At 34.8% G+C, this 19222-nt stretch overlaps 1 protein-coding gene across 1 annotated transcript; it reads right to left on the bottom strand.

Moving 5' to 3' along the window:
- Positions 1 to 253: 253 nt before the first annotated feature.
- Positions 254 to 5081, bottom strand: LOC113273449 (protein RCC2 homolog). Its single transcript, XM_026523164.1, has 16 exons — positions 4903 to 5081; positions 4723 to 4784; positions 4562 to 4629; positions 4128 to 4249; positions 3406 to 3511; positions 3204 to 3255; positions 3001 to 3118; positions 2866 to 2896; positions 2709 to 2732; positions 2492 to 2613; positions 1937 to 2021; positions 1508 to 1630; positions 1338 to 1391; positions 1125 to 1194; positions 1002 to 1035; positions 254 to 907 (listed from the first exon to the last, which is right to left on the bottom strand). Exons 1-16 carry the CDS (start codon positions 5009 to 5011, stop codon positions 486 to 488), a joined length of 1602 nt encoding a protein of 533 aa, XP_026378949.1. The 5' UTR covers positions 5012 to 5081; the 3' UTR covers positions 254 to 485.
- Positions 5082 to 19222: the final 14141 nt, after the last annotated feature.

Raw genomic sequence — 19222 nt, 5'->3', positions numbered from 1 at the left:
TTTTGGTTTTCCCGCCTGTTTGATCCAGCGGATAATTGGGGAGTATGGCCTAGTGGTCTTGTCTGCGAGTGCAGGTGGCACTGGAAATGCAACATTAGGTGTCATCGTTTTTATCCCTTGATCCTTGGATTGAGATTAGTAAAGGGTCTCGTTATTATTAGATTTAATCAACAGATGCTTGATACATGCAGAGGGAGTGGGGGATGTATATCATTTTCGACATAAATTAGTCCGACAATCTGAACTCAGTGTGTCTAGTTACGGGCCTCGAGACATTCTTTTTTTTCCCAATATTTCCAACTTGTGCCGCATCTATACAAAATGAAGACGGCAAGGTGTCACAGGATCTTCTTGAGTATGATGTTCTGTAACAGCATGACTCGATTTGGTTTTGGTTAGATTTAAGACCTAAGAAGCAAGGAAATTAAAACTGCCTAATTAATGAAGCCAAAGACTTGTTGTTAATAAGTCCAATTTGTTATTATCTAGTGCTCTTCATGACTTTTCTTGGCCTGCCTCTCTTTCCACCAGTTCCGCACTAACAGCTGTGTGCTTTCCTTTTCTGCAGAAGGAAGTCGTCCTCTCGTACGTCCGGTGCCTTTTCCAGCCGCAGGTTCCTTTGCACCACTACTTTTTCCTGCACTACCACCACCACGATATTTTTCTTCTACATTACCGTTCTCATCATCATCAGATCCATTTTCGCAGGCACCACTGTCACTGTCATCCTCTTCAGAATTCTTCCTTTTATTGGATGAAGCTTTAGCACCATCTTCCTTTGGCGCAGGACCTTTGGCCTTGGGTTCAGCAGACTCTGACGAATCTTTAGACTTCTTCGTATTTTTGTATGAAGCTTTAGCACCAGTTTTCTTTGGTGCGGGACTTTCAGCCTTGGGTTCAGCAGTCCCTGCAGGGGAGAGAATCAGCATTAATGAAGAACTTGACAAAAACAGCAGAAACGTTAGAATGTAAAGATTACGATACGCCTAACCAAAACTTACCTTCTTCAAAAGGTTTGCCCTCATAAACATCAAGCTGCAATCAGGGCAGAAAACTAGATTACTTGCATCTGCTGTATTTTTTTGTTTTTTGCATTATGAGGATTGTTTTACAGCAATGCTTACCTGATCAAGCTTATCACCAGCATTTGTTCTATCAACCACCACCATTGAATAAACTGAACCACAGGCGACACTACAAAAGTAATTTTACAGCCAAATCCAGGATTAGTCGTTTTTATTTATTGGTTAAACTTTACTTCGAATGATGCCAGATAGAGCTTAAAATTTATGCAGCACATAACATGAACGACGAACAAAGAGCTGTCAAATTCATACCTCATTACATGCATACCCTCAATGATATCAACTTTTTTGGGATTCATTGTAGATATATGGTAAAATGAGCAAACACATCAAAACAAAGTTAAACCGGGACATCAAGAAAAGTGGGATCTTATTCTCCAGCCAACGGGAACATACAGATTGTAAGGAAAAGCAACACTTACTTTGGTCCCTCAGGACCATATCCAAGCTGTCCATTCAGAGCATGACCCCAACTTATACACGACTGTTCAGCACCAACAAAGTTGTGTGAGGCGCCTGAATCCATGCAACGAATATTCCAGCCACTGATAAATGAGAAGACATGAAAATACAGCTAATTATAAAATTGGTGAATATATATACACATAATGTATGTTGCGGTTATTGAACATCATACGAAAACAACCAGACAGAGTAGCCCAGAGATTAGCGAAACCAATTAGAAAGGAAAAATTAGTTGGAAGGGTCAACAGACCCAACCAGCAAGGTGGGTATATATATGAATATACAAGAAATTTTAAAAACGAGGTTACAAGTAACAATCATACAACAACTAGAGTTTAGAGTTTAAAAACTCTAAGAGGAAAAACATGCAAGGCCTATCACAAAACCTTAAATCCAGAAGAGGCTTCGGATACATCCAATCATCGCCCGTAGTAACCTTCATTTTTCCCCACATGCATAATTGTCCTCCACCTGGAAAACACTTAGCTCATCAATAATGCCTATATAAAAAATATACACTTTTTCTACCAGATCACAGTGAATAAGAGTGTAGGGACTCTGGAGTAATAGACAAAGTAACTACTGGTACATAAACAAAATTTACATTACAAATCGAGAAAACTTAAGAATAACTGTAATTCAGTTAGTCTCTCAATACAGTTCCGACTATGACAGAGATAGATAGATATGGTAGATATGATCTATGCCGTGCTTCACTAGGTATCTTGGCATTCTGTCTCTCATTTCAGAAACCTTGTCAACTTGAGTAGAAACCATGTCTTAGTATCTTGTTCATATATGGTAGATATGATCTATGCCCTGCTTAGCTAGGTCTATAGCAAATGGTTGTACAATGAATATAGCCCAACATACTATCTACAAGGATAAACAAATAATAGAAGCTGCTCCATAAACATCTAAAATTTAGGCTGAATTATTACCGGCAGTGACTGCAGAATTATGAGCACCAGCAGCCACAATTGCATTGGGAGGTAGAACTTTCCTTAGGAAGAAATTTACAGCACGAGGAGTCCATTCGTCTTTCTGCTCATAATGCCCCAGCCTGAGCACCACGAACTCAAACAGTTTCAGCTTAGAAATTTAGAAGAGATTATAAGTAAGAGGAGAGAAGCTTCTTTAACATGGGACAAGTGAAACCTTCCATAGCCACCATAACCCCACCTGAACATACAGCAGAGAGTAAGAGAGAGAGAGAGAGAGAGATAAATATGTAATGCCGAACAACATATGAAAACAATAGTTGCCCCTCTAAAGCACGGGTAAATAAGAAGTAGAGCAGTGGTGGACTACTAACGTGTAAACAAGACCCTTAGAATCCACAGCAACTGGAAGCACACAAAAAAAAAGATGAAAAAAACACATGCGTTAGTAAGACACCCAACTTTGACAATAGTTATGAAAAACCTGAAGGGTGGAAGTTATGAAAAACCTGTATGGTTTGTTCCACATGCAACTTTGACAACAGTTGACCCTGCAAAAGCGGCTATTGCTTTTGGACAAGGTTGGGCTTCATAAGCAAGCTGCACAGAGGCACTTTTGGTATTGTACTGCAAGTAACACAAACAATCTATTAGAATTCCTAAAGAGAACACAACTGAAAAGAAGGAGGTGTGAAATGTTTCTTAGACAGACCATATTATCTGTCCCATGCCCTAGTTGACCATACTGTGGAAGACCTGCAGTTCTGAGAAACCGATACAGTTATTTATATCCACAAGTAAACAACGAAATCTAGAAACATGGAATCAATCTAAACAGAAAGATGGCAAGAAGCGCTCAAATGATGGTTACGAGTGCCTGAGAATCAAGTAAAGTACAACTACAGTTAACCTACAATATGGACGATCCCTCCACAGATGACAGCCACACAGTAAAATCACCTCCACAAACAACATATGTGACTTCAGAAACTTGACTAGAAACTAGTGACTGCAGGAACTCTGCAGAAATTAAGAAAAGCTATGTGAGTTAATGAGCATTGAAACTGTTGAAAAAGAATGTAAAGAAAAAACTCATGTACGTAAAACCAACAAATGATTCTAAAAACCACAAACCAACAAGACCTACGAGCAAAATGCTTGATGATAAACTCAAAATAAAGAAAGAACTCAAAACTAAATTTAAAAGTATAGAGATAATGTGACTGACAGGAATGCGCAAGATAACAATTTGGTGCACCAATTCCAGCAGTGCTCTCCATATGATAATCATCCTTAATTTTGGTGTCCGAAGTAAACCTTTGTTTGTAATCCTTACAATGAATTTAACATTTTAGATGCAAAACTTAGTCACTACTTACGCAATGAACGTAACATTTTAGATGTAAAACTTAGCCACTACTTACACAATGAACTTAACATTTTGAACTCAGTCACTACTTACACAATTTCCTTGCTAGTGAAATTTACAGAAATGATTCGAACTAACAATCAGTTTATGACTCAAGATGGGGGTGCCAGCAAGGGTTACCTAGCTACTAACTCTGCAATATCTATAACTTTATGGATTCCGTCAAAGAATACACCATCATCAAACAATCAAACAACTTGCACTTACCAGTCCTTGTTGAACCTGTTCCACATTGCCTATGCTTATTCCAGCCAAAGGCAAAGGACTTTCCATCATCAGTCACCACTACTGTATGAGCTCTACCAGCGCCTGCTTTGATTATTTTGTGTCTGCAGCCAACAATGACGATTACATTCATTTTGTTGATAAAAGAACAGATGCAAGAGGATTAGTTCACCATACTATCGTCAGTAGTAATTTCCACAAGACGAACATCCCAATGGAAGTGTTGCACACATTTTAGAGGCAAAGGTTAGTAATGACCAACAAATTCGCGGAAAGCAAATAGTCTTTGCACATAAATCCACAGATTATCAGGTAACATCTAGGATGCCCCGGATTAATTGTATCTACTAATGTCAAAAAAGAAGATGTTGGTTCAAATTCCCACTACCCAAACCAGATAAGAGACATAAACTTACCCCAATAGTCCAGATACAATTGTCGGCCTATCACGATTAATCATATCACCATGTCCCAATTGTCCCCTCTGCAGAACAACTAAATCCAATAAGCAGCATATAATCCAATCAAATCAAACAAAACTTTAAAAAATTCGATAGTAATTTCTCATTTGTAATACCTTATTTTTTCCCCATGTATAAACACGACCTTCCACATCCAATGCAACACAATGGAAGGATACTATAAAGCACACACCTCAACTTAATCAGTAAAATTGGCATTAATTTAAGAGAAAAAAACCCAGAAATCAATTAAAGCAAAAAGAAGACGAAATTGAAATTGGAGAGAAGAAATTTACCGCAAAAACAATAACTCGTTCCACCACAAAACAATAACTCTCCACATCTCTCAACTTCTTCATCTTCGAATTTTACTCCTTTATCATCAGCTTCAGAGAAAACCCACATTTCTCAGCAATGGCTAGGTTTACTGGGTTCTCTGGTTAAGAAAAGGCGGGAAATAGTTGGGGGGTTTTATTGGATTATGGAAACTTAGATCTGAGAAGAAGAAGGAGAAGTGAAGAACTTAAATAAGAAAATAAAATTGAAAAGGTATTTTTTTAAAAAATAAAATGACAATTCTATTTTCGTTTTAATAGAAAATACTATTTATTGTTATAATTTTAATCTCTGTTTAATTTAAATTTTGAAAAAGGATTTTGGGTTTCCCGCCGGTCTATCCAGCGGATAATTAAAGGCGAATCCATTTAATTTTTCGGGGATATAGGAATGACAAATCTGGGACAACAAACGGATCTATCCCAGAGCAACTACAGTCCAGTAAGGGTGAATGTTTCAAGATACTTCTCCACTCGGGAAAAAATAAATAAATCCCTAGTTACCCCTATTGTTCCCTTTCATTCTAGAGTTTATCCTTTCAATTATGAATGTTATTTGTCGAGTTTACCCTTTTACTTTTTTTGTTTTTTTTGAATGTTTAGTGGCTGGCCCACTCATTTTTGCATTTCTTTTTCATAAAGTAGGAATAAAAATCGGTGAAAAACTAGATTTTTGTTTAATGTAAATTATAGTAAAAATGTTTATTTAATAAATTAAAGTTAATATTAATTAAATAAAATTTCAATGGAATGGTGTGCATCTCTGTATAAATATCTAAACAAAACTACACCACACCATGTCATCTACATATTAGTTAAAGAATTAGGGTTGGAAAATAATTTTAGAAAAATATATCATATGTGTATTTGGATAACTTTTCACGTATACATTCCATCGAAGAAACTGAACTATATATTAATAAGTGCAACTTATTTGTTTTCATGAATTGTTGTCCCAAAATAGACAACTTTTCTCCTGACCAAATTTACAACGACATCTTTATTATAAATTTGGATCAAAAATCCAATGAACAATTAAATGTTGCTCACAACAACAGCAGGATTGGGAAATAATAACTAATTAGAAAGTTAGTTTGATTAATTTTTGTACAATACAAAGTATTGGCTTTATTGTTTCCGGAAATTACTAGTAGTAGCATGTTTTGATATCGAAAGAAGGAATTCTTTTATTTCTCTAAAAAAATAAGTTAGTTTAAGATGTTGGATAAAAAAAATTGCTTCACGGAAACTTCACTTTTTTCTCTTAAAGTCATTATGAATTTGTGTTGTCAAACTAACTTCTGGTTTAATAACTACTCCCACCGTCCATGAAAGCTGATCGTTTTCCTCTTTTTTTTTCTCCCATGAAAGTTGATCTTTCTTATTTTCGTATATGTTATTTTTCCAAAAAACTCCTTCCTGTAATGTTATCTAAGACATATAAAAAATTTGGTAGTCATGTTTACACTCATTGCATAGGTATATCTTAAATAAAAAAATCCAACGCTTTAACATTTATAAACATCCGCCTATTATTTTGTAAGATATATCAATTTGAAGTTTTACCACAAAAGAGTAGATAAAGAAAAAATACTGATTCTCTCTTATATGTTTCTTAAAATTATGCAAAAACCAAGGGGCTCAACTATCATGGGACTAAAGGAAACTTATTCTATAGTCGTTAGATTCCATAATCTCATTACACCAAATCAACAAAGTTTTATGATTGTTACATTAAAAAGTATTATTGAACTAAGTCAACAAATTAAGTTTTATTACTGGCTCAGATATTGAGTGTAACTTATTCTACTAAGCTCTTTGTTGTACATAGTCTTGCCAACCTATAAAACCACAGTAATGTCGACGACAAACTATAACACTGACAAGTAGTGAAAGTTAGCACCCAAACACAAAACTTGACAAACTTAGAACTCAAATCCTCCATTATACCATAACATAACCAGTAATCAAACATTGACCAGGAGTGTATCCCAAAAAAATCCCGTGAAAGATTGCCATGTGGGCCCCCCATGGAGATTATCATGGGGTGGGCATTGCCCTCCATGGGTCCCACTTAGATTGTGTCTGTCGGGAAATCCCACGGGATTCCATTCCTGGTAGATGTAGAATTATTGAAACATAACACCATACACAACATAACTCTAAATTGATAGCTAGTTGATATTGCTATCCGAATTCCAATGAGTCAGGCTAAGTAAATAGATTAGTTAGATGATATTGCCAAATTAACTTTGTTTTGTGTCCAAAACCCACATTTCTCGACAATGGCTAGGTTTACTGGGTTCTCTGGTTAAAAAAAGGCGGGAAATAGTTGGGGGTTTTATTGGATTATGGTAACCTAGATCTGAGAAGAAGAAGAAGAAGTGAAGAACCTAAATAAGAAAATAAAATTGAAAAGGTATTTTAGAAAAATATGGAAATTCTATTTTCGTTTCAATAGAAAATACTATTTTATTTTTATAATTTTATAATCTCTGATTAATTTAAATTTTGAAAAAGGATTTTGGGTTTCCCGACGGTTTATCCACCGGATAATAAGGCAAGTCGGTTTAGTTTTTCGGAAAGTATGGCCTAGTGGCCTGGTGTTAGCCTCGAGTCAAGGGGCACAACAAATATCAAGACAAGTACCTGCCATTGGTATTGCTGGTCATGAAACGTATAAATGTCTACAAGAAATTGGATGAAAGTTTAGCCACAGGCTTAGCTTCGACACTTTTCTGAATAAAAATTACAAAATATAAATAAAAGTTGTGATACCTTGCTGCATGGAGTGATGGGAGAGTTTTGATATAAGAATGACAAATCTGGGGCAACAAAGGGATCTATCCCTGAGCAACTACGGTCCAGTAAGGGTGAATGTTTCAAGATACTCCTCCACTGGGAAGAAAAAACTAAAATCCCTAGTTAGCGCTATTGTACCCTTTCATTCTAGAGTTTATCCTTTTAATTTTCGAATGTTATTTTTTTGAGTTTACCCTTCTAGTTTTTTTTTTTTTTTGAATGTTTAGAGGCTAGCCCACTCATTTTTGCATTTCTGTTTCATAAAGTAGGAATACAAATCGGTGGAAAATTGGATTTTTTTAACGTAAATTATAGTAAAAATGCTTATTTATTTAATTAAAATTAATATTAATTAAATAAAATGTCAATAAAATCGTACATATCCTGTGTATAAATATCTAACCAAAACTACACCACACCACGTCATCTACATATTAGTTAAAGAATTAGGGTTGGAAAGTAATTTTAGAAAATATATCATGTGTGATTTTGGATAACTTTCCACATATACATTCCATTGAAGAAACAAAACTATACTGATAAGCGCAATTTATTTGTTTTCATGAATTATTGTTTAAAAATAGACAACTTTTCGCCTTACCAGGTTTACAACGACATCTTTACTATAAACTTGGATCAAAAGATCCAAATGAACAATAGTAATTGTTGCTCACAATAACAAGCAGAATTGGAAAATAATAACTAACTAGAAAACAAGTTTTGATTAATCAAAGAATTTTTGTACAATACAAAGTATTGGCTTCATTGTTTCCTGAAATTCCTAGTAGCATGTTTTGGTAATGAAATGAGGAGTTCTTTTGTTACTCTATAAACCTAAGTCAGTTTAAGATGTTGGATTAAAAAAAATTACTTCACAAAAACTTTACTTTTTTCCTCTCAAAGTCATTATGAAAATTGTGTTGTTAAACTAACTTCTAGTTTAATAACTTAGAAACCTTTTAAAAAGACCTAAAAATAAAAGTTACTTTCTTAGGATGAATTCAAACACGAGCCTAGAACTACGAAAAAAAAAATCAACTAAATAAACCAAAGAAAGACGACAACCCCTTGAGCACGTATATCCTAAGTACAAAATCATACGGATTCATGTTCGTTAAATCCATCTACTAATATATTCTACTCCCACCGTCCATGAAAGTTGATCATTTTCCTCTCTATTTTTGTCTCATTAAAGTTGATTTTTCGTATTTCCGTATGTTATTTTTCCAAACAACTCCTTACTGTAATGTTATCTAAGACATATAAAATTTTTGGTAGTCATGTTTACACTCGTTGCATAGGTATATCATTGAGAAAAAAAAAATTCCAACGCTATAACATTTGTAAACATCCGTTTTTTATTTTGTGAGATATATCTATTTGAAGTTTTACCACAATTGAGTAGATCAATGTAGTTGATGTCGGATTTCGGTTTGTCTCGCCGGGACCGAAACACTGGTACAATATTGTCTCGGGGAGATTTCGGTTCCTAATTTCGGTGTAATCTCGGATCTAACTTTTATATACCTGTGCAGATAATAAATTAAGAAAACCATAATACATGTTATTTTATTTAACATTTATGTTGTTAAATAAAATGCTTACGAGAAGCCATCCCGCAAAGTCGTGTGGGAAAAAAGCCGTTATTATTTAACATTTATCACTTTATGTCTATATGTTAAATAAAGTGATGGGTCCTTTTTTGAGTGTGAATCTAACCGTTGATTTGATCATCCAACGGTAAAGAAGCCGCTTATGCGGGAAGCCATCCCGCAAAGTCGTGTGGGATAGCATTTGTCTATATGTTTACTGATTAACTTTCACATCGTATACACCTATTCAACTTCAATTGACATAAAAGAAAACTTTATCATTGATTAGTACCAAAATCATTATATGCATTATCACCGAATATAATGGACTAGTAATAGTAGATAGGACTAAGAACGTGTCAATGAAACATTCTGCAGTTGACACAAAATCTTTGTTTGTGTCATGCATGATGTAGTAGAACAGACTCGTAGCCCAACAATCTGTCAGTTTGAGCCGGGAAGAAAAGAGCAATCAACAAAGCATAAAATTAAAGGTTTTCACTCGGTCCTCCTCCTCCCTCTTTTTCATCCTGCCTTCCTCTCTGTAATCAAGAAAACCCCATGAAATAAAAGAGAAACAAAGAAAGAAGGTGATCGACTTCTTCTTATTATAATTCTTCTCATGATCTAGTATTACACTGTATGTCTGCTTAACCTCTAAATTCTACTTAACCTAGGACTATCAGACAACCACCTTCGTCATCATCATCAAGGAATAATAATATTAGGGCAATAAATTCAACACAGCAGCGAATAATAATATTTGACAACAATTTTAACACAACAACAAGTAGTAATTCTAGTGAATTAATCTTTGTACGTGAGGATCATTTTTGTAGTTTTTGATCCATAAAGAAGAGATTGCAGTAATCAAGAGGGAATATATATGAGCACCCTGGGAAAGGATACCGGGGAAAACTAATTTTCAGTAGATGGATGTTTTTGGAGTGAACTGAAGAACTTTAACACTCTGAATTTATAAAACATTGTTTATTTAAGCCACAAATTTAAGGGTCTTATGTTGTCAAAGGCGAGCGAGGCGCCCAAGGAGTACAATTTATAAAGTAATGTGCCCAAGGTGCCTAACTCGTGAGCCATTAGCTCCAGTTTAGTTTTTTTCTTGTCATATACAATGTATTAAAAGGCCTGTTAGGTAGTTCGACTATTAAAATAGATAAAGGCTAGAATGCATGGTGAGACAATAGTCTGCTTCTTGAAAGATAACTAAGAGAACAATTGCCAGAACTAGCGCCTGCGCAATATGCATTGAACAAGTCATAAATTCACTGAATGTTCTTTGAATGTTGAGTTGAAAACTCTCCTGCAAGACCTGAAGATAAGAATACGTTCTGTCATGAAGCTGAAAGTTCTTCTAATCTTTTGGTTCTTCGTAGTACATTCTACTAGATTTTTGGGCATAATCAAGTCTTCATTCTTTGTGTGGGCTTAGTATACATAAAGATTTGGGCCTAATCTTTCCTAGAGGTTAATTAATTATGATCCGTATACGAACCGAAATTGCTTTTAATTAATTTTAGGAACTTCAAAGTGCTTGTGGGGGAATGGTGGTATCTCGTAAAAACTTCTAGGAACATCACCAATTCTCTGAACTACCACCCACCCATCCATCCAACCTAGAAAAAGAAGAAGAACATCAAAAATATCAAGCGTTAAGATCTTATGGGGAATGGTATCCGAAAAACTTCAAAACTTCTTGGAATGTCCACAATTATGTTTGCCACACATCCAACATAGAAAAATACAAGGAAAAAGATCATCAACAATGTCAAGTCTTCCAGAAGAGGTTCAGGTAGATATATTTCTCAAGTTACTTTTAAAGTCCATTGGAATTTTTAGGTGTGTGTGCAAGGTAGGGTATTCTGTACTTTCTAACCCTAGATTTACTAAGACTCACCTTACACATACCACCATGCTCAATAACAATTCTAGTAAACTCATGCTTCCCGGGATCGAAAACAATAAATCTGTATATTGTTCAATAGATTATGCTTCATATTATCAGTTTCATCAGCACTACCGGCATCATCTACAACATTTACTTTTCGTGGAACTATACTAAGGGATTACCCTTTGCAAGATACGTACCGTTACTGGAATTAAAATTTTAGGTTCTTCTGATGGTTTAATTTTCATAGGTAATTCTAGTGTTGGTAAAGATAAAGATGATAACTTATGTATTTAGAACTTATCAACTGGTGCATATAAAAACACACGACTGTCGCAATGTGATTTTTCTGTTTGTTTCACCAGATATGGGTTTTGTTACAATTACATTGCTGATGACTATAAGTTGGTAAGACTTTCTAAAATTATAAATTCTGGTTATGCAGTAGGTTCAAACTTGTGGAATACTGTCGCATTGGTCCACATACATTGTAGAGGATATGTCTTATAATAAGCCATTTTTTAATTATATATATAGTTAATAAGCTTTTAGACTTCAAATGCATAACCAAAATAACTAGATCAGGGGAATTGAAAGAAAATATTATTATTTGATTAAATTTTGTTATACTTCGAGTTTATTCAAATGCATCAATCCTTCCTTTATCGATCAACAATCAATGTTTTTACACAGTTATACACACATATTCTTAAAATATGTGTTTATCATCCCCTTATGTGTTATTTTATTTATTAAAAAAATGTAAGATTGTGTATATCTTTTTCCTACCAAACATTTCATTTTTTTTGTATTTGACGAATGTTTAAACATATGTATTTTTATTCTTTCGCATTTTATTTCAATCATTGGTTATTTTTTATTAAGTTAGTACTTAGTATTAATACACAAAGTGATTATATTAAAATATCATCAGTGTATTATCCAATTTCTAGCTCTTTGATAATTTTTCTCAGTTATATATTTTATAATGCAAATACGTAGTTACATTATCATAACTAGGTTAGTAAGTACTAAGTTAGTAATTAAGTTATTATAACTAAAATAGACAACTTTCCGCCTGACCAAATTTACAACTACATCTTTACTATAAATTTGGATCAAAAGATCCAATGAACAATAATAACTCTTGCTCACGACAACAAGCAGAATTGGAAAACGAGTTTTGATTAATCAAAGAATTTTTGTACAATACAAAGTATTGGCTTCATTGTTTCCTGACATTACTAGTAGCATGTTTTGGCATCGAAAGAAGGAGTTCTTATTATGTTTCTCTAAAAACAAAAGTTAGTTTAAGATGTTGGATAAAAAAAATTGCTTCACAGAAACTTCACTTTTTTTTTTCTTAAGTCATTATGAAATTGTGTTGTCAAACTAACTTCTGCTTTAGTAACTTAAAAACCCTTTAAAAAATCATAAAAAATAAAATTTACTTTCTCAAGATGAATTCAAACACGAATCTAGAACTACGCAAGAAAATCAACTAAATAAACCAAAGAAAGACGACAACCCCTTGAGCACATCCATCTTAAGTACAAAAGCATACAGATCCATGTTCGTTAAATCCATCTATACTAATATGTTCTACTCCCACCATCCATGAAAGTTGATCGTTTTCCTCACTTTTTTTGTCCCATGAAAGTTGATCTTTCTTATTTTTGTATGTTATTTTTCCAAACAACTCATTAATGTAATGTTATTTTTGGTATTTATGTTTACTCTCGTTGCATAGGTATCTTGAAAAAAATAATCTAATGATGTTACATTTATAAACATGCGCAATTTATTTTGTGAGATATATTAATTTTAATTTTTACCACAGAAGAGTAGGTAAGGAAAAAATACTAAAAAATGATTCTCTCTCGTATGTTTCTTAAAATTATGCAAAAACCAAGAGGCTCAACTATCATGGGACCGAATGAAATTCGTTTTATAGTCGTTATTAGATTCAAAAGTCTTATTATACCAAATCAACAAAGTTTTATGGTCGTTAGATTAAAAAGTATTATTGAACCAAATCAACAAATTAAGTTTTACTACTGGCTCAGATATTGAGTGTAGCTTACTTTACTAAGCTCCCACGTGTGCATAGTATTGTCAATCTACAAAACCAGAGTAATGGCAACGACAAACTATAACACTGACAAATAATGAAAGCTAGCACCCAAACACAAAACTAGACAAAATTAGGACCCAAATCCTCCATTATAACAAAACATAATCAGTAATGCTACATTAACCGGGACTATATCCCGGAAAAAATCTCGTGAAAGACAGCCCCATGGGACCCCATACACAACATAACTCTAAATTGATAGCTAGCATATATTTCTATCGGGATTCCCAATCAGTCAGGCTAGGTAAATGGATTAGTTAGCTGATATTGCCACATTAACTTTGTTTCGGGTCCAAGAGAGCATAAGCTTTAAGCTTAAGTTTGCGTGTCAAATATTTTGGGATGGGATTCACCCGCAATTAATAGCAAACTGGCTATTCCGGCACAACAAATACTTAATTAGACCAAGGAATTCAAATATATTAAACAAATCGAAATCCAAATTTATAAACACAAATTAAGGGTGTACACACAACTTTTAAGTTTTTTTCTAACACACATCAAAGAGATGGACATGGGAGGAGATAGAATCTTTATTTTCCATGTTTGAATGAAGTATTTTTGTTTTTTTTGATCCATAAAGAAGAGATTGCATTGATCAAGAAGGGATATATATATATAAACACCATGGGAGAGGGTACTGATGAAAACGAATTTTCAATAGTTGGATGTTTCTGGAGCGAACTGAAGAAGTTTAGCACGCTGAATTTATAAAATATTTTTTATTTAAGCCACACATTTAAGGGTCTTATGTTGTCCAAGGAGAGTGAGGCTCCCAAGGATCACAGTTTGTAAAGTAATGCTCCCAAGGTGCCTAACTAGCTCCAGTTTAGTTTTTTTCTGGTCGCATTACAACATACTAAAAGGTTTGTTAGGTAGTTCAGCTATTAAAATAGACATGTATGTTAGGTACTTTGGTTATTAATATTGAGGAAATAATGCATGATGAGACAAAAATCTGCTTCTTGAAAGATAACTAAAAGAACAATTTGCCAGAACTAGCACAATATGCGTTGAATAAGTCATAAATTCACTGAATGTTCTTTGAATGTTGAGTTGAAAGCCCTCCTGCAAGACCTGGAGCTAAGAATATATTCTGTCATGAAGCTGAAAGTTCTTCTCATCTTTTGCTTCTTTGTTGTACGTTCTATTAGAGTTGTGGGCATAATCAAGTCTTCATTTTTTTTGTGGGCTTAATATACATAAATATTTGGGTATAAATCTAGAGGTTAATTATGATCCTCTTTTGATCCAAAACTGCTTTTAATTAATTTTAAGAACTTCAAAGTGCTTGTGGGGAATGGTGGTATCTCGTTAAAACTTCTCGGAACATCACCAATTCTCTGAACAACCACCCACCCATCCATCCAACCTAGAAAAAGAAGAAGAACATCAGCAATGTCAAGCATTAAGAACTTTTGGGGAATGGTATCCGAAAAACTTCAAAACTTCTTGGAACGTCAACAATTATGTTTGTCACACATCCAACGTAGAAAAAGAAAAGAAAAAAGAACATCACGAATGTCAAGCCTTACAGAAGAGGTTCAGGTAGATATATTTCTCAAGTTACCCTTAAAGTCCATTGAAATTTGTAGATATATTTCTCAAGGTATGCTATTATGTACTTTCTAACCCTAGATTTATTATGAGTTACCTTAAACATGCCACCATGTACAATAACAACTCTAGTAAACTCATGCTTCCCGATATCGAAAACCATAGATTTGTATTCTGTTCAATAGATTATGCTTCATTATTATCAGTTTCATCAGCACTGCCGGCATCATCTACAACATTTACTTGTCATGGAACTATACTAAGGGATTGCATTGCTGACGATTACAAGTTGGTAAGAATGTTTAGAATTATAAATTCTGGACTTTATAAAGTTGAGGTCTGTACAGTAGGTTTAGAGTTGTGGAATACCATCCCAAACAATTACACGTCTGGTGATTTAAAGATATTTTCTGCTCGAATACGGGATGGAGCTATTTATTGGTTAAGCGTTAAAACAATCAAAGAAACGAGTTTCAAAGTTATAGTCTGTTTTGATATAAATAGCGAGAATTTTGTGGATTTTATGTACCCCGAGAAATCAAATCCAGTAAGCAATGAGAAGCTGATATTGCGTGACTATGTGGAGGTTCTGAATGTCTGCTTTTGTATAGTTATTTATTATCCTTATATTATGAACCGTATTCATGTATGGCAATGCAAGATCATGGAGTGAAGGAATCTTGGACTAAATTGTTCACCTTAACCACAAACCTAATAACCAGTGTCAAATATTTGAAGCTGCTATGGTCTGTTGCAAGTGGTGAGGTTCTAATAGAAAATGTTAAGACCAGATCTTTGTATGACCCCAAGACCGATCGAATCACTGATGGCATTGGGGGTGGCTTGGCGGTGCTTCATCCACCCCCTAATCAATAAAAGGTAGCCAAAAATCAATTTTCCATGTGTATTATTTGAAGAAAAAAAGATTTATAGCCCCTCCCTTGAAATTTAATAGTTATCATTGTTGATACATGAAAAATAATATCCCTTAATGGGTGTAGGATGCCCTTAAGAGGGGAGATAAGCCTAGTGTGGGACTTGGGGACTAAGCCCAAGTCCAATGAGAAAATACCCATAAGATAGGAGGGATAAGGGGGGATTAAGAGATAAGGAAGATGTTATATTAAGGAAAGACATTAGAAGTAATTAAAGAGGTTTAGGACATGTGTCATGATGTCATAAAAGGAGGCACTTTTGGGAAAGTCTATATAAGGAAGGACAAAGTACAATGGAAAGGCAAACTCTCTTTACCATTTCTAGTAAAGTGAGGGCACCTGGTAAGACTAGGGCAGGTAGAACCAAAACTAAAATCACCCCTCAACATTTGGCGACCACATCCGGAGGCTCATGCCTGATATAGATTTTAGATAACCAAAATTAATGATTAAATAAAACCTAGCTAGTTATTTTTGCAAGCGCACAAATCAGTTGTAATATAGATAGCAAATGCGGTTCGTTCCCACGAGGAGTATGAAATACTCTACCAACTAATACCAAAAACTAAGTAATCAACAAGACGATGTTTAACGACTTTTAGATATTTGGAACAAGATGAAATAAAAATAATTCTAAGAATAAACAAAATGGAAATTAGTTATTAGGATTTTCGGTTTCCACCAATTAATTATGCAAACTCTACTAATCTTTAAAAATATATTCCATGCATTTTCAAATACTTTTTCTCCGCTATAATTTTCTTCGCTTCATGGGTAGTGATTCTAAAGTATTACCTATCAATCTAAAGCATATCACGTCAAAGGATTTAACCAAAGAACGAAATATCAATTGAAAAGCATAAATAATCAAGAAAATCACATGAACAATTAAATACCAAGCTATATGAAGAAATACTATTAATCAATCAAATCATTATTAAAAATATAAATGCAGAGTTTACACAATTAAATTGATTTCTACCTAAACCCTAACATGGCTCTAGACAGACATGACTTTCTCAAAATCCATAAATATGTTAAAATTAAAACTAGCTGAGCAAAAAACGAAAACAGGAGGAATTAATCTCACACCCTACTCCATGTTTACGGCTGTGTTGCCGTCTCTCCTCAATTACTTCGTAACCTCCCTACAACATCCCAATACCCCTTTTATACTCTTCGGTGCCTTCAAATCTTCACAATAACTCCAAGAAATCTCCATTAATGCTTTTCATCCTTGGGAATATTTTTCTTAACAAAGTTATGTAATTATTTGCTTCTTTACCTCGTTCACGCGTTAACTACAGCTTGCATACCTCAACACAATCCTACACCTCCTATGATAGAGTCAAACACCATCCAGGCACACGCAAATGAACCAAGAATATCCCGAAATACTTCATCTACTCTGTTTTCTCGTGATCACACGTTTCTTCCTTTTATTTTCGACAATAATCCATATAGCTTGCCAGTTTTAGTGAAACAATATCAACACAATCAACATGCATGAGAAAAATGCTCCACAAATTCTTACAGAATATCACAGAATATATGCACCTTGTTTTCGTGTGTGTACACGTAACCGTTCCTTTTTTACCGATTCAAAACACTACTCCTGGTTTGTCGTAACAGGAAACTAGCAATTTAAATCCAACCAAAACTCCCATCAAATCTCCCCCAAATCTTTTCCAGGAACTCGCAGGAATCAACAGAACTTTTCCCGCCAAAAATGAAGTTTGAATGAATGGGACGACCTCCCCCTAACAAAGATGGGGGGTACGAATAGCAGTTGGCGCCCTTGGGTATAAATAGTAACTGGGCGCCCCTTAGTAATTGAGGTGCCCCTTAACCAAACTGAGAGTCCGCGTAGCAAATGTCCTCCGGGGTGCTCCGCATAATTTTTCGAGCTGATTTTTCCAAAAATATTTATTTCCCAAAAATACCTACAAACACACAAAACACCATAATAAGTACAAAATCGAGTACCAACATAGAGAAAATTGAGAACAACTTAGACACAAAAAAATGTGTCTATCAAATGCCCCAAAAACTTATTAGTTGCTAGTCCTCGAGCAAATCTAATCTAGAAAATAAAATCCTAACTCATTGTCGCAGGCATCACGACTACACGTGCAGCAAGTCGTTAAACCACTAGGTGGCCCTAGCGGCCGAGTGTTGTCTCGGGAGGATCTACAAGATGTGTACCCACAAAACCTTTACTCCAAACCCTATCTATCTATGCAGAACCTTGAAAGGAACTAAAGAATCTCCTTGGTTGGCATACAATCATTCACTATAGGAGGAAGTACCCTGATGCGAAATTCCAATTGTTGTACACGAGTTTGGACTCAAGCATACTAAAATTCATATATAAGGGACAAATCTCTACTCAGATAGTCGCACTATGGACATCAATATCCGGAGTCAAACCAATCACATGAAAAGATCAAGCAGATGGATATAGAGAAAAACGTAGATGGTTTAATGTGAACGGTGTTTCCCATATCTGTCTGAAGGCCTCTGCCAAGATGAACCTATCCTAATGGACTGAGATACCGGTCTGACTAATATCAACACAACTGGCATATAAAAGGGAACCAGCGATCGATAATCCTAACTCTAGGTCAACACAACTGACATATACAAGGGAACCAACGGTCAACTTTATTGAATTTATTCCGGTTGGTATGATGGTCTGGTCTCAATTTTTTTTTTGTATCTCAATCACTCTATTTCACCCTAGCAATGGTAACAACTTGAATCGTGTGCCCCACCAAATCACTTAAAAGGAAAGAAAACTAAAAACAGAAGGTGAAAAGGACTCAACAAGATATGGAGAAACTACCGTGTTATTTCTAACACTTGAGCTCTGTGCTTTTATGAATAGACTCTATAGATGTTTCCATCCACTCAGATTAGTTTCTCAACTCCTACAACCAAGATGTTTCTATCCACTTAAATTGGTTAGTGCCAACCTTAATAAGTATAAATTTTTAGGCTCTGGAGTTTATTTATTGCAACTAAAAGCTAACAAAAAGTTTCTTCCCCACCCCCAAACTTAAATATAACATTGTCCTTAATGTTTCTGATGAAAGAGTAACACCAAAAAGCAAAGTAACATGAGGAATCAGTAAAGAGAGAAGTTGGAAAGATAGTACCTGAGTGAAGAGAGAAATCAAAAACTAATATACAACATACAATTGCCTCAGTGGTCAATCAAGGGTAAGCAGGGTCCTCCAGAGGGACATCCTCAAGATCACCTGTAGGAAAGGGCTTTAAAAAGGGTTTCAATCTTTTACCATTAACCTTCGAAGAACTACTACCATCCGGTGTCTCGATCTCAACAGCTCCATGA

The sequence above is a fragment of the Papaver somniferum genome, chromosome 4, assembly GCF_003573695.1.
Source record: "Papaver somniferum cultivar HN1 chromosome 4, ASM357369v1, whole genome shotgun sequence".
Taxonomy (NCBI): domain Eukaryota; kingdom Viridiplantae; phylum Streptophyta; class Magnoliopsida; order Ranunculales; family Papaveraceae; genus Papaver; species Papaver somniferum.
This window is presented reverse-complemented; position numbering and strand designations above follow the sequence as displayed.